Source organism: Pseudopodoces humilis, chromosome 3, assembly GCF_049639895.1.
Source record: "Pseudopodoces humilis isolate 2021_Gansu_Grassland_sample_001 chromosome 3, ASM4963989v1, whole genome shotgun sequence".
In the NCBI taxonomy this organism is placed as follows: domain Eukaryota; kingdom Metazoa; phylum Chordata; class Aves; order Passeriformes; family Paridae; genus Pseudopodoces; species Pseudopodoces humilis.
In genome coordinates, this window is record NC_142202.1 from 85,534,151 (window position 1) to 85,550,128 (window position 15,978).

Sequence of the window (15,978 nt, forward strand, 5' to 3'; positions counted from 1 at the left end):
AAGATTTCTGATGTCAAATATTTTTCCTGCGTTACTGGTTATGTTATCTTGATTCTGTTAGAGACTGTAGAGCAAACAGCACAAAGATTTTTCAAAAGTTGTATAACTAACACAATTTATGTCCATATGTGATCTTGAAGGATATTGAAATACAACTGATTAGCAGTGATGGGATCCATAAATTGGATGAATTTTGGATTTGTCCAAAATTGGATATTGAATTAGCTAAACTAAGTAAGATGGCTTTAAGCAGTATCTATCCAGTGCTCCACATGCATTTTGGAAGTTTTCTCAAAGACGCTGATGAGCTACTTAGGAAATATCCTGATCCCTGTCAAGGATCTGTGCAGGACATGAAATGTGGAAGGCAATATGTCCAGAGACCTTTCAGGACAGCTGCAAGGAAAAGACTGCATTACTGAAAACTCAACACCAACGCCTCCTCAGATTTGTACATTTACATGAGTGATTAATGCTTCAGAAGCATATGCTGAGCTGGCACAACAGGCCAAACATCCATGGCTCTTCTGCAAAGTCAAATATGCCCTGGAAAATTCTAGAGTTTGCATAGCCTAGCTTGAGCAATGGGGAAAGCAGATCAATGGCCACAAGGATGTCCACAATAACATTTTGATTTGGATGTACATTTAACAAGTTTCCATTTGTGGATTTCATGACAGCTGGCCCTGAAGCCCTGACCATGTAGTAACTCAGTATGGAGATGGATATTAAAAACATCTCTGACAGCAATTTGAAGTCACATGCTACACTAACATGTAATTTTATTTTTTTTTTTCAAAATTTTAAGTTCATGTATATAGTAAATCATGTTGGAAAACAAAGCACTGGACATTTCTAAGCCATGTTTTATATTGAAAAAATAATCTTATAATGCAGCCATTTCCAAACTAATTTTCTCAGGTACCACTAAGGGAAAGAAGAGCTCTTCCCACCAGGCAATGGTGGAATGTTCAGGAAGCTGTCTTGGTAGCACTCATACAACAGATGGTATCTATCTCACATTTCAAGTAGCCTTTTATTAATTATTCCCTTACCTGTTCCAAATATAAAGAAAACAAAATTCCAATAGGATAATCAAATTTATAAAAACTGAAATCATCAGTTTTTGGTTTCCAAGTCAGTTAAAACTTAAGACAGTAGAGTGATGTTGGACTTGAGAAAACTGAAGTTCCAGATAACCATAGGACAGATAAATAAAGAAAAACACTACAAGTAGCATTGTTTCTTCCAGTACTATTATCTTCTAGCTCACAAAATACGTGAGTTCGTGTACATTTTGTTGTGTCATCATCACAAATACATGTGCTTGAAAAAAAATGACTAATTCTTTTATAGATACCTGCTGAATAGTTTCATGTAAAACTAATTTCATGTAAATCTCATTTTCAATACTCAAAGTACAAATAGCACTCATACAGTTGGTAGAGCTCTTGAAATGGACATTTCATTTTTTCTCTGGTCTGACTTTGATCTCCATCACATTTTACATGTGATTTTACATGATCTCCATCACTATGAATTGTATACTGTGAATCATAAGAAAACAATTACTGCAGAGGTTTGGAGAAAGGAGAATACACAAACCCAGTTTAATTTGGTAAATCTTTTGAATATAATCTAAGTTGTGGAGAAATAACCAATTTTTGATTTACATATGCATTTCTTTCTTAGTCTAAACTATTTTATTGATATACTGCAGGAGGATCTACAGAGTGTAGTAGCAAATGCACATCATATTAAATAGCTCACTGCTTCAAGCTTACATGCAAGATAAGCTATTTTAAAAAGATTACTTAATATATTTAATATTTTAGGAATAGTGTTCATAATCTAGGCTGCAAAAATCAATAAAGTTAAGCCATTTGAAAGTCAAATATTCAAAGTGAATATTGTCACAATTACTTCACAAAATGTAGTTTAAGAGACATAGATACATGACCTCCATCACTATGAATTTTATCATTGTATCGTGAGAAAGTAATTACTATAGAGGTTTGGATAAAAGGGAATGGACAAATCCAGTTTTATTTGGCAAATCTGAATTTCCTGAATTATCTTGCCACCTACATCAATTTCATTTTTCAGAATGTAGCCACTGATAAAGAAAAAAAAAAGTAATTTCATAGTAGAAAAATTAGAAAAATATGGAAAGGAAAATAATTCACCTTAGCTTGAGTCCTTTTGAGCCTTAGTGCCATCAGCACATTCTCAGAAGCATAAGGCCTTTCTGGCTAGCAGGACTCATAACACACATAAGCCATAGAATTGTTAAGGCTGGAGAAGACCTCTAGGATTGAGTCCAACCATTAACCTAACACTGATATCTCCACCACTAAACCACGCCACCAAATGCCACATTTTTTGAACACTTAAAGGGATGTTGACTCAAACCATTTCCCTGGACAGCCTATTCCAATGCCTGATCACCCTTTTGGTGAAGAAGTTTTTCCTAGTAAGCAATCTAAACCTCCCCTGGTGTGACTTGAGGCCATTTCCTCTTATCCTGTTACTTGTTATGTGGGAGAAGAAACCAACACTCACTACAGTCTCCTTTTAGGTTCTTGGAGAGAGTCTTAAGGTCCCTAACTCCCCAAAAGGCTTAATACTTTGTATAAAAGTACCTGCCACAGGTGGCAGCTTATCTCTCAAAACCAGGAGCTCTCCTGCTACACTTCTCAAGTATGCAGAGATTGTCTACCCCCTAAAATGTATATGCCAAAATGGCTGAGAGATTCACCTTGACTGGCAAGGCATCACAGACCAGCAGGAAACAGCCCTGTAACCCAAACAGGACTTTATCATTTAGCATCCAGAACTTAAATAAACTTTCAATTTGAAGCTTTGTTGCCAAGGCATTATAGAGCAAAAAGCTAAGAGAAGGAAAGGACTTATTTGCATGAGTGACACAAGAAGTGCAGGAAAAAGAAAAGTCTCAACTATACAGAGGAAAATTAAACCCAGCTTGTTCAAGTTTACAATAACTCATACAGGAAAGTAAAAAATGTTCTCCCTATAAGTGAGACCACTGAGATCAGGTGGTCGGTGGTATTTTTACCCCCCCTTATCCTCAGAAAATGTCTACCACATTTTTAAGGCTTGAGGACTTGATCTTCTAATCATGGTTCAAAGTGCTGTCAGACTGTTTGGAAACCATAAAAGGAGGATCATAGAAAGGCTTGGGTTGAAACAGATCTTGAAAATTATCTAGTTCTGCCATGGGCAGGTGGTCTAATGCCACCCATTAGACCAGGTTGCTCAGGGCCCCATGCAACCTGACCTTAAACACTTCCAGGAATGAGGCATTTACAACTTCTCTGGGCAACCTGTCCCAGTGCCTCATCACCCTCCAAGTAAAGAATTTCTTCCTGACATGTTATCTAGAGCTCTCATATTTCAGTTTAAAACCATTCCCACTTAAACTTTTTAAAATAGAAATACTTTACAGTGATGTATTGACCTTGCTCAGGTTATACCATTGATGTGACCCTGTACACAGCAGTGATAGGTGAAGACCATTCTTAATGGCTGAGCAATCGGGGATTTTTGTCACAATGAGTCTAACTGCTAATTCAGGGTTGGTTAATTCCTGGAGCAGATAGGTGACTGTCATAATATATCTTAAAGCAGTCCAGTCACCTCAAACCTCCAATTCAGGGACAGATTTAATTTCTCATGCCATAACCAGTGTTCTGGCTACAACCCAGTTATACTAAATGGCTCCAGAAGCGTATCCAGAGGCAATTTCACTTGCTAATCGCCAAAAAGTAGGCTAACACAGTGTTTTCTTCAACACATTTCTTCTGTTCACACAGCCTTTGCTGAACATTGCCAGGACAGAGCCTAAGGCCGCACACATATAGGGATTATGATTAACCACAACTTCTAGTCGTTCTTGTATCATGGATTGACGGATACCTTGAAGAAGTGTGCCCAGAAGGCTGAGCTACAAATCAGTCCCAATTGCAGGAAAGGGATCATGCCACTGTATTCCATCTCTTCTGATGGCCTACAAAGAAAGCAAATTTCCCTTCAAGGGAAGACTACTACCCTCTTATTTTAGAATTATTAACAAATACCTCAGAACTATCTTCTCTGATAAATCTCAAGAGTTTGTCCTGTTGCCCCAAGTTGATTTAACTGTTTAAAAGAAAAATCTCTTAAGACAGTTTTGTGGAAAAGGATGAAGGAACTAGATAGGAGGACATCAAATAGACAGTCACATATGTAATGGTGCTGACTATCTACTGTGTTGGGACTTTGGGGGCCTGGGTCTGCATTAGATTCTTGACTCTCAAGGTTGGTCATAAGCGCCATGACACTCACCTCTTTTAACCAAAGGCAGCCGAGACAAAAGGCATCTAGTGGTGTACCACCAGTCAATGAAAACATCATTTTTTACTTTGGCAGCTTACAAGAACTGCATGAGAAAAATCCACAAAACTGCAGAATTATGGCCAGAACACTCCTCTGTTTTCTTTGGGGTGTTAAGACTATTCTTATGTTACCATAGAGTCATCAAGCCTTAAACTCTCTTCTCTGTATTAGCCTTCAGCAGATCCAACCTCTTAATTGGTGAGAGCCTCCTAGAAGTCTACACCACTTACTTGTGTAAAGTAAGTGTAAAAAATTGTAAAAAAAGTGTAAAAAATTTGCCACAGCAGACTGTGGCAAATCCACTGCAGCTTTTAGTGAATGGGAAATTATGCTGTCAGCGACGATATGTCTTGAAAGTGACAGAAGGCAAAGTGTCACATTTGAAGACAGGCTGAACAATTTTCACACTTAAGATCCCTGAAAGTCAAGGCCATGTATGAAGCCGTACAGATGTCTCACCATTTACCCACATCTTGGAAATTAAGTATATGAGCATCAAGCACTGTTCCAGGTGATTCTCCTGTCAAGATTCTCTCAAGTAATAAAGTCCATTGCATAGTATTATTGTAAGTTTAGTTTTTCACTACGTCAGGTATGTTTGAGATAATCAATCTAAAGAAACAGGACTTCCAACAGCCAAGTTTATCTCATTCTAACATATACATCTAAAATACATCAAATGAATTGATATTGTTGCTTGTGCATAACAACATGAGTAAAAGCAAAGGAGTATTGCAGTGGATAGGTTTTGGGACTATTATCAAAAGCACCTCTGTTCTTTGAAGCCTCAATCTTCACTTAAATTTTTAAAAAAAATTTTCAAAAAAACTATAATTTCTTTTTCCTTCTTCCTGTTTCTAACTAGTGCCTCAGGGGTTCATCTGCATAAAGCTCAGAAATACACAGTGCAAAAACATAAGAAAAACCATACTAAGCAATTTAACATCTCCAGCAACAGATAACGTGTGCTGAAGGCCTTAAGAGGATACACAAACAGCAATAGCTCCTCAGAATGCTCTCCTAGCACAGTCTGCCCCTCAACATCCTGAAATGTGCAAGATACCTTTGCAAGCAACAATGCTTAGAATATGTTGAGTTGCAAAGGACTCATCAGAATCTTCAAGTCCACTTCCTGACCCTGCCCAGAACACCCCAAGAATCCCACCCTGTGCCTGAGGGTCCAAATGCTTCTTCAACCCAGACAGGTTTGGTGCCGCTCCTCCACTTCATTGTCTTTTAATTCTATGTCAGCATCTGGAACACCACACTTAAGGGAGCACAAAAATAAAAGATTCTACAAATGTACATAGTTTTTGACATATCACCTGGGAGAGACCATGTCAGCACCTTTCACAAAAAGGTGAAAATATTGATTCCAGCTCCAGAAAGAAGCTAACGCACTCAGCACTGCCCTGCTCCACACTCCAGCTAGCAGAAGCTGGATAGCTGGATTTCAGTTCCTTCATCTAGCTATGCATGTACAAAATACTTGGCTTCCTTTTTTTATTTTCAAAGTTTTAAGCTTTGACAGTTTCGTATTTCATGGTAGTTCATTTTTAATTTGCAGCAATGGTATTTTATATAGGCTGAATTAAAAGACTTGTAATGTTCAGAAAAAGTACAATGTCTGGATACTAAATAAGATCTGACTGTTGAGCTTCATGTAAACTAACAGGAGCTTTGGGATTTGGCCTGACAATGAATTTGCAAGGCGCTTAGCAAAAAAACCCAAACAATATTAACCATGGAAACTGTAATAATAATAACTTGGACTGGAAAAGCAATGTAGCCTGGTAAGTTTAAAGTAAGATAGCATCAGAGTAGGAGCTAAGAAAGAGTCAAGGGAAAACACAGCTTCATTCTAGATCAATCTCAATCTACAATGCTTTACAATAACTCTTTCCATTAATTCACATCTAGGACACAGTAAAGTAAAACACTGTCTATCTGGATCAAAACAAAGGCTTCTCCAGTCAATTACAGAGCTAAAATTATGGCAACAGCAGATGTCTACAGAAAAATATAACAACAGGGCAGTCATAAAAACTTCTCCTGTGGTTTTCCCAGATTCCAGCCTCTTGAAGTACAAACAGGCTGACACATGCCATGGAATTTTACTCCATTAATTTTCTAATACATTTTCAGACATTTCAGGTTCTGTGGCAGTGTTCAACCTATGCCATTGTAACAGGAATAATGAGTTCTTTCTATCCTTTTTGAACCTGCTATCAGGTAGCTTTGATGCTCTGATTCACACACTGAAGAATAAAATAAATAAAAAAATAAATCCCTGTTAATCCCTTCTGCTCCATTCAGGACTGTACAGAGAACAGAACATGACATGCTTTTTCTTAATTGTGCCTTTTTCAGGTTGAAGTCCACATTGTCACACTTTAATTGGAAATTATCCAGTGCTCTTGATCACTCTTGACACTTCTGAATCTTTTGTACTATTATTAGATTCACATTGAAATGTGAGAACCAGAACTGTATACATCATTCAAGTTGCAGCATAATACAGATAGATTCATTAAAAATGGTGCAATTAAAATGCTTTTGGTTTGTTCCCTATTCTCCTCCTAGTAATTCGTAAACACTGTTTGTTTATTTGACTAGTCCTAAACAGCGAGTCCACGTTTTCCTTGATCTGTAATTCCAAGATCACTAGTAACAGCTAGTCCAGTCTGGCATGAAATGCATAATGCTTCTTTGTTTTCCTCTTCACTTGCCTATTACTTTCTCTGACTTTTACATACCACTTGACAAGTCAGTTCTTCAATGCTGCAAATTCCTTTGAACATCTTTGCAGCCATTTTTCTATCAATATAACTTAACATCAGTAACAAATACCTTGATTTTTACTCTTAACTTTGCTAATATACATCTGCTTCCCATTTTTAAAAAGTAACAATTTGAGACAGAAATAGTAAGCAAAAATAATAGACAATTTCATAATTTTATGTCCTGTAAACTCACAAATTTTAAGCGTGACAGCACCAAGCTGTTTGCTCAGTATTATGAGGCTGTCTCTATACTGAAGATGCTAGATATTAGACTTATAGACTTCCTCTAAAAGAGGTAAGTAGCACTGAACCCATTAAGTGTATACAACTGTCCTAGTTTGCACACCAGCATTCTGAAATGAAGTGAAACTTATCCTTGAATACACCAGTAGGCTGGCACACATTCTTAGCCATGGCTATTCCAAATCTTTGATTAAGAAGTTAGTGGTGTTTATCTCAAACTCTACCAAGCAGAGTGTTGAGTGCACGAGAGCTCTTATCACAAATTGGGCAAGTGGAACAAGTACCTTCCTTTAGTTCTATATATAACCCCACTTCTTGGGGGGGAAAAAACCCCACCAAACATGCGCACCTGCAGAGAATACTATTGGTCTGAACAACTTCTTCAGTGCGCTACAAAACATGGCAGTACAGGTAAGACACTAATCAATTGACAGAAATGTTCTATCTTCTCATTTCTGCACAGAGTTACAGAGAAGCCACTGACATAATAAACACTTCCCGTGAGTTAAATCTCATATTGACAAACACGAACATACCTTTTCGCCAGGCAGACCTGCAACACCGTCTGGTCCTTTCACACCCATCTCACCCTACAAAACAAACCAATCAATCAGAAGCTATACAGACTTCTGAGGTTAACAGCAACTACTCAGGTCACATCAGACTCAATAGAAAAGCATCTTCCACCTGTTTTTTTAAGGAATGCAATCACTGTGGAGGAGGATGCCTTATATGTAACACTAAAATTAACAAAATAAATGCATTTTAAACACCTATAATATCAATTAAGTCCTTCATCAGACAAATACTTGCATATCCACATTTCCATAAAAGCAAGTCCACCAAATTTAAAGGAATTCATTGCAACAGAAGACTGAAACCAAGAGGGTCTGTTTTCAGTTCTACACTGAGAAAGCTCAGCTTGTAATACAGATTTTTATAAAGTCATGTGCCCACTATATTTTTGAGAGACACTATTTAAATTCTTCTCTCCCTCCCTTTTATCCTCTCAGAGAAACCAAATCCCAAGCCATAAGCAATATATAAGAAAATTTCAGTTTTGAGAGACAAATGACTGACTGATCAGGAGAGTTATGGAAGATCCCAGGAGCTGTAAATTGGACCATAAGTCTTAAAAATTACACAAGAAAACATCAAATCCAGAAATTTTGCTAAATAATAGAAAGTATAAAGTTTAAAAAATTTAAAATAAAAATCATTTGGATGCCAGAGGAATACAACCAAAGCACTGAAACCATACAGTCTTCATTTAAAAACAAAACAAAACATTAGGTGCGTCTACTTCTACCAAGAAAAGAACATTCTCCCGCAAGAATAACATCATAACTCTGTTTTGAAATGAAGTTATTAACTTTTCTGAAGTTGAGAAAGGAGCAGTGAGATTAGCCAGAAGTACACAAAAAGAGTTGTATCAGAACCATAAAGGTTAAAAAACTCCTCCAAGATCATCAACATTTGACTGAACTCCACCATGTCAATGGAACCATAGCGCTGAGTGCCATGTCCAGTTGTTTCTTGAATGCCTCCAGGGAGAGTGACTTCACCACTTCCCCAGGCAACTTATTCCAAGGATTGAACACCTTTTCAATAAAGAAATTCTTCCTGATGTCCAAGTTGAACCTTCTGTTGCACAGCTTGAGGCTATTTCTTCTTGTCCTGTCTTTGGCTGCCTGGCTGATCCCCACCTGCCTGCAGCCTCCTTTCAGGCATATGTAGAGAACAATAAGGTCACCCCTGAGACTTCTTCTCTCAAGCTTAAATACCCATAGCTCCCTCAGACACTCCTCGTAGGACTTGTTCTTACTGAGCATGAACTCAACCCCCTCACCCAGACCATGGATAAAGATATTGAACAGCTGTCTGAAAAATAGACCAAAAATCCTGTATGTGTGAATAGCATGAATCCACTGGCACTATGAGAGGTAAAGGTTACCTTATCTAATCACCCACAGGGTCACTCTCTTATCTCTGGATCCTCTGTTCCCTTCTGCCACTTACCAGTATTATAATAGAGCAGTACCACTTTGTTACCTTCAGCAGTGTATTTTTATACACTGTATAGTCTAAAATTACACAGCCTGCTACACGCCAGGAAGCCTTTAGCCTGTATGACTTACCAGCCAATTAACCAAGGTATGTTTACACTTCTGTTCCACTAGCTGCAGACAGACTCCCCATCTTGAAGACAATTATTTTCTACTGCAAATTAGATCTGCAAGTTATGCTTCTCTCCTCTAGTTGTGATTTTAATAACCATAGGCTGAAAGGGGGTAGTTTTTCATGCCTTTATGAATATAAATATCAGATACTTTAGGTATCTAATAGTATTCATACAAACAGTATCACAGACTAAAACCAAAAATATAGGACATGCATCTTTAATATTTTAATTTTTTTTCTTAATAGAATTTTGTTTTCCTTCTGCAGGCCTTAAAGTCCTCCACAAAAGTGAAGGATAAGATGCCAGGAAAACAGCTTTATAAGGTGGCAAACAGCAGTACAAGACTGGCATTCATAGGTTATGAGGTACACACTCCGTAACAACAGCCAAAGGTAGATCCATGAGCTCTAAGTCTATTGTCAGGATTTACTAAGGGTGACAGTGAAAATTCTTTTCAGCTCAGCTTCTCATGGGCGGGCAGGTGTTCAGCCATCCCCAGGAAAGCAGAGTTCCATCACATACAATGGTGACTTGGGAAGACAAAAAGCGTCACTCCAGATGTCTCCCCAGTTCCTCCTTCTTCCCTCTGCTTTATATATTACTTTATATTACTGAGCATGGCACCATGTGTAGGGTATGGAACATCCCTTTGGTAGTTGGGGTCACCTGCCCTGGCTATGTCCCCTCACAACTGCTTGTGCACCCCCCAGCCCCTCCCTGGTGGGGAGCAGAAGAGGCTTTGACACTGTGCAAGTTCTGCTTGGCAATAATGAAACATCCCTGTGTTATCAACCCTGTTTCCAGCAAAATCCAAAACAGAGCCTCATACTGGCTACTGAGAATAAAATGAACTCTGTCCCAACTAAAACCAGGACACAACATCACCAGAACCATCCAGGTGAAAAAAACCAAAGCATGTCTATTAGCAAACAGGAAAAAAATGAATTCACATTCAGAGAATATGTTAGGAGAAAGAAACCTCAAAGGCAGCATCACTCCAGTGTTTCCCTGGTACTGTGGGAGAAGCAGGGAGTATATGGATGAGGAAGTATCACCCCTGTTACTCCCAGCAGCAGCCCCCAGCTGTGTTCTGTCCCATCAATGCAGGAGCTCAGCTACACCAAGGCCTGAGCTGGGTATCACTGGTTTAACTCCAGCACCAGTGACTGCTGGGTCCCCTGCTCCTGTTTCAGCTCTGGAATGGCCCCACTGGGGAAGTGTGACATTCCCCCACACGTCTGAGTACCTCAGAGTGGTGAGGACTTGCTGCCACCATATCCACTCCTCAGGACTTAAAGTCAGGACTGAGATGAATACTGGAATGGCAAATATGGTAACAAAGACAATAAGTCACATTTCAGATTTTTTTATAAGAAAACAAATGTTGCATTCCTAATGATATTTTCCCTTTTAAATTTGATAATGGATGGTTACTTGGTAAAACTTATGTAGGACAATCCATAAATTCCTAGGCTGGTAAACATGAAGCATTTCCTTACTGTAAGATTTTATTCTACTAAGTATACTGGCAATTCCTGACTTTGTTGTAACTGACAGCCAGCCATATTTTGCTCAATTTTCTTCTTTTTTTTTGAATTCCAACTTCTAGGTCCCTGTCAATAACCTCAGCAACAAAGACTGGGCCAGAAATGAACCATTCTCCAGGCTGCATAGTACAATAGATATGCTTTAGGTGAAACCAAGTTGACTGGATTTTAAGAGTAAAGTCTGAGTAGAAGGAAAGAAGGACTACCAAGGAAAACAGGCAGGAAAAACAGTTCAGACACTTCACTTGTTCTCCAGGAGATCTCTTTTCATATCATTCACAAATACAAATATTTTCCTAGTGCAATGATATATTGCATAAACTTATCTCTACCAATCCCAAAATAGCCTTTTAAATGTCTTTTTCCCTAAGTAAAATTTAAATTAATGAAGCTGAATAGTGATAAATTTCTTCATGGTGTGCATCAACAGGCATTTTAATAATTGAAAGCACTCTGCTTCTGGCTTTTCGGTCCTTGCTTCACTTGCAGTATTAACCAATAACCTAGTAATACAGCTAGGATTGGTTTAATGCTATATCAAAATATTTAATTCTGTTTAGATCTCAATTTAAAATATTTCATGGGCTCTAAGTCTGCTCAAAAATTGAAAGTAGAAAATATAGTTATGAAAACATAGTCTCTCTTTGAGAGAGAAAATCAGTTTATATATTCAACATATATGTAATCATTCTGTAATATATGTAATATGTAATATATGTAATATGGTCATCCATATTCTGTTTTTTTGAAGAATTTCTACATACTGAGAAAAAAATAGGACTTTTACAACATTATCAAAAGACATTTGCTAATAACAAATGTGTTTGTAAGATTCTGAGTAGCTAAATACCATGCTGAAGTAGTACAAATTGCAACTAAAATAAAAAACACAGTAAATATCTCACTCAGATCAGCAGAAGAGAAAACCCAACTCCACAATAAATATCAAAATGTGTTAAAATCACAGCAGACTTACACATGACTTGTGTCCACTTGCAACTTGTGAAATACACTGTGCAAAGAACCAAGCTGCCATGAGAATAATACAGCATATTATTTAGGGATAGTCCAAATTGTACACTTAGTAAGTAGCAAACAAAGTTGGTCCTGGAAATTTTTTCAGTTTTAATTATTGAGAAATTAAAGAACAGGAGGTGGCCCCCTGCTGCAGAAGCTGATCTCCCAGGAAAAGTATCCTGCAGGGCAAACCAATTATTTCACACCCAAAGTATTGGAGATAATAGTTTTGAGTGAAGAAATGTCCATATGAAGTCATAACCAAAGTCCAGGAATACAAACAGGAAGGTCATTCAAACAAATGTAATAATTTTGATCAGTCATGCTCCTGGTGCATTCAGATGCACAGCTTGCCAGAGATAGATCAATATTTGCATGAATGCTTGTACCAGTGAAAATATGGCACTTCAGCCCTTTGGGCCTGCAATATACTTTGAATTTTGGCTCAGATCTGTTCAGAGATACTAAGATGAGCCATGAGTACAGGAATGAAGTGGACACAAGCTTTTCATTAAATTCAAAATGACTAAAATGGCCTATGGGCTATCATACTTTATACTGGTGATACCTTACATGTTCCTGAACAGTGTGACCTCAATGACATTAGATTGAAGAGAAGGGCGATATTGAGGAGCTTGAATAGAGCCTAATATCAATTTGTGTATGTAGAAACTTCCTTATCAATCCCATAGCAACAAAATGACGTAAATTCAATCATACAATTAATTAAAGTGAATGGGAAATTGGGATGAGATAAAGTAAAATAAAAGGATAACTGTTGTGCTGAAAACAAGATAATATCAACAGAATTAGAAATTTCTCATGAAAGAAGGTAAAAATTAACATTTTCACTTGGATGCTACAATGGCAAGGACATTTAAATATAATTAGTTGGATGCCTATATGATCTAGAAACAATAAAATGAGAAGCTGAGAAGAAGCAAAGGGGGAAATATATGCTTAGGAACCACACACAATTTGGAGAAGACCTCTTTTTTTGTAACTGGCCAGCAAAGTTATAAAGAAGCTGCCTATTTTGTGTATTACATATAACAAGACACTCAGCCAAAGTCTGTTAGTTTCCTTTACATAATATGACAATAAATCATGTATCCTACATGTCTGGAATGTTCTGGAGCCTTTTTGCCTCTTCAGTTCTAATTACTGATGTAACAAGGACATCATTGAGAATGAGTGTTACTGAAAACTTACGTAAATGCAGAGTCAATGAGGAAAATGGTATTAAAATCTCAGAGAATGTCCCTTTCAGCTCCACCATAGCAGGCACTATTTAACACAAGATTTGTTTGCTCCCAAAGGTCAGTGAGCCAATCCTGATCACAGTCATTCTGTGCCCTCCATCCCTCCTTCTCTATCCCCCCATAAAAAGAAAAAAAACCCACCCACTGCAAGGCTAGGAAGTAACAAATACTGGTCAATTATAAGAAAAGTTCAAATTAAGTAGTTTTCTACCTGCTTGGTGTACTACCCCTGACTTTAGCCTGCTGATTCATTCAATTTTGTGAAAGGACATTCCTGAATGTCAATATGTCTCTTTAGGTTAAACTGCTGGGTGCAGTGGTGTTCATTAACTCTTAGTTCCATGCATAGAGAATCCATGCAATGAGGCTCTTTTCGTAGAACAAGTGAGAGGACAGAAACAGAACTGACCACAGACACTGACATGCTTTGTTTAGAGGCACTATGCTTAGCATGGTAAATACTGGTAATTGGCTAGGAGATTAAATGGTAAAAAAGTCAGGCTTGTGAAGTTTGCTTTCCCAACTTAGTAGCAATAATGGTCTACATGGATCAGGTCCGGAGCAGAAGAGCAGTTTCCCAAACAAATGCTAGGAAACTCCCTATGCTTGTGGCATAGGCTAAAACTAAAAACTGACAATTGTTTAATATACTCTGGATCAAAACTTCATGATTAAGTTTGAAAACTGATAGCAGTCCTTCTGGGTTCAGCTGAACTATAGAAACTAATCTGACTGAACTTTTTTTTTTTTCACCTAAAAATACAGATTGTGTCAAAAGTGAAATATGTACTGGGGGGGAGGAGTTGTGGTGGGGGGAAATATACTATCAAGGAATGTTCTTCATTTCAACCAGCTGCGTAGATAAGCCTTCCCAGAACTGGACCATTTTCAGCCAGATATTACAGCTGTAGGAACAGTCCTGCCTGTCTTCACAAACTATTTCAGAGCACATTTTAAATGGTGTGCTGCAAGGTAGGATGTTGGGTTGGGATACCTCTATCCTAACCTCTGGATTAGGACATTCTAGGCATCTTCCTCTCACACTGCATTCCCTGAACTCAATTCCTATCTCACTGTCATTGTGGCAGATTTAGAATAGTTTATTCAATTTACCCCCTCTAATAGCACATGAAAAACACATTCCCAGACATGTCTTAATTCAGCATCCTCCAACAAAATTCAAGGAATGGAGTGTGAATGGAAAACATCTGATATGTTGATCTACATTATTAGGAAATTCCAAGCTACATAGCATAAAAATGTCCTGGTAAACATTACAAGAAAATTCAGAAAAGGTCCAAGGAAAGGACCAACTGGCCTGTCCTAGATATTTGCCAATGTCAGATTCTTCTCTCTTGACAATTAACAAAGTTTCAGGTATGAGCGTTGTCGAAGGATATACTGAGGTCATATTTCATACTCTCCTACTGGTGATTGCAAGGATGATTCCACCGCACGGGATTCTGTCCATCAGCAGTGATGGACACACATGATATGGAAAACTTCTTGTCAGACTATATACATGCCTTCTGTATAGGGCATGGTGGCAGGGCTGGGGAGACATGTGCTTCCCAGGCAGGTAAACTGCGTTCCACAGGGTTGGGGAGGTGACCCCAGAGTGAGGCAGCTGTAAGATGCCTGGCAGGGAGCTCACACCCAGAGGCAGACACAGACTGATAAAGGATCTAACCTGTGCTCAGGCAGATTCCTTTAAGGAATAACAGAATCCATATAACTCCTATTTGAGAAAGAAAAGCCAGTGACAAGACTTGAACAAGAGGATTCAAGTGATATTTTACCTTTTCACCTTTCTCTCCTTTCTGGCCTGGCAAACCAGCTACTCCTGGCAATCCTGCTTCTCCCTGATTTTAAAAGAAATAAAAAAGTCAACAAAACAAATCTAAAATATATTTGGTTAGGTTTCCTGTCTTTGTCACAAATGCCTAACAAAGCAAATGACTCAATAAATATAGTGCAACACCCAGGAGAAGTATTAAAAGAAAACAAACATTATGCAGAATGTAATTCATTCTCAAGTAAAAACATTCACACTAAATATAATGCCTAAATATAATTCTCAGTTTTACCATGGTACTTTTTTGGGTGTATATTCAAACAATTAAACCTTACTGACATCTCTAACTTCACATTAACTAAATCCAAAATGTACTGTTTCTTAACTGGGAAATACAACGTAAGTACATGACAATGCTACAAACCAGTAAGATTTTTTCATGACTGCAAGTAAAAAGCTGAACTGTTTTTATATCTAGCAGGATTAAACAGCATGATGCATTAAAAAGCAACAGGAAAACGTTATACTTTATTTGGAAAGCAGTAGCATCTCTGTGCAGATTCTTGCTGCATCCCTGGAAGCATGTATATTTTGCTGGCATGAGCAGTTGCTGGTGAGGAAGTCGTAGCCAGTAACCTCTCCTCATGTGGGCACTAAAACAAAAAGATTTTCTGTTTTTTTTGTCATCTTTGGTTAATAGGTAAATACCATCCAACCACCAGTTTTAAGTTACCCCCTGTTTTAATGCTCTTAT

At 37.9% G+C, this 15,978-nt stretch overlaps 1 protein-coding gene across 1 annotated transcript in view; it reads right to left on the bottom strand.

Annotated features, from left to right (window-relative positions):
- The window catches only part of COL19A1 (collagen type XIX alpha 1 chain), a 184,603-nt gene that overhangs the window by 132,962 nt on the left and 35,663 nt on the right, over positions 1-15,978 (bottom strand). Inside the window, exons 8-10 of the mRNA XM_005518585.3 lie at positions 15,752-15,877; positions 15,229-15,291; positions 7,958-8,011 (exon numbers count right to left, since the gene is read on the bottom strand). Coding sequence (XP_005518642.1) covers positions 7,958-8,011; positions 15,229-15,291; positions 15,752-15,877 — 243 coding nt within the window. The remainder of the gene's footprint in view (positions 1-7,957; positions 8,012-15,228; positions 15,292-15,751; positions 15,878-15,978) is intronic.